The sequence below is a fragment of the Gigantopelta aegis genome, unplaced genomic scaffold (genome assembly GCF_016097555.1).
Source record: "Gigantopelta aegis isolate Gae_Host unplaced genomic scaffold, Gae_host_genome ctg3613_pilon_pilon:::debris, whole genome shotgun sequence".
In the NCBI taxonomy this organism is placed as follows: Eukaryota; Metazoa; Mollusca; class Gastropoda; order Neomphalida; family Peltospiridae; genus Gigantopelta; species Gigantopelta aegis.
Genome location: NW_024533424.1, coordinates 45,132 through 45,791, shown reverse-complemented (window position 1 = coordinate 45,791; position 660 = coordinate 45,132). Strand labels below are relative to the sequence as shown.

Genomic DNA, 660 nt, shown 5'->3' with positions numbered 1-660 from the left:
CAGACTGGACATGGTTCGAACATCTTTACACAGTTCTCTCAATACTGTATGGCTCATTATCTGCAGCAGTTCATTCTGTATTTCCCCGCTCGTGAAGTTTTGCTTCCGGGCTAGCCAGCTCTTTAATGTTGCAACGTCTTCTGCACGAAGTTCAAGTAGTTTCTTGTAGTTGCCTTCCGATGATTCTTTACCACGGAGTGGAAGTCCTTGTTCTGCCACAAACATCAACGTGGAGATCAGCTTCACTAGCGCCACTCGAGCTTGACCTTGATCGGCGAGCACACCACTGCTGATCTGAGCGCTAACAGATTGCTGCGTCTTGTGAAAATTGATGTTCTCTAGCGATAAGCGATGACTGTTTGACTTCGCATGTGCATCAAACTTCTCGATGGCCTTCTTCCAATTCGTAAAACCTCTTACAACAAAGACTCCTCTCCACATTTAGTGAGCTCGGACAGCTTCTTCCGTTTTGCTGTAATGCATACATGACACAGAACGCCTCCAGTTTTTGAGTCGAAGTGCAACCAATGATAGTTGGAGAACCAGCGTTGCTTAAATTTCTGATTTTTCTTCGCAAGTTTCTGTGATGGAATACAGCTGACATCTGGTTGATACGGTTCATCTGGGATGTCCTGCTCGTGTTCGCCTCTAGTGGACGCA

At 46.1% G+C, this 660-nt stretch overlaps 1 protein-coding gene across 1 annotated transcript; it reads right to left on the bottom strand.

Annotated features, from left to right (window-relative positions):
* Window positions 1-45: 45 nt before the first annotated feature.
* Window positions 46-441, bottom strand: LOC121392336 (zinc finger MYM-type protein 1-like; the record flags this gene model as incomplete). The annotated part of the gene is made up of 1 exon (XM_041523576.1): window positions 46-441. A coding segment is annotated over exon 1 (396 nt), but the record flags the coding sequence as incomplete, so codon positions are not given.
* Between the last annotated feature and the right edge of the window lie 219 nt (window positions 442-660).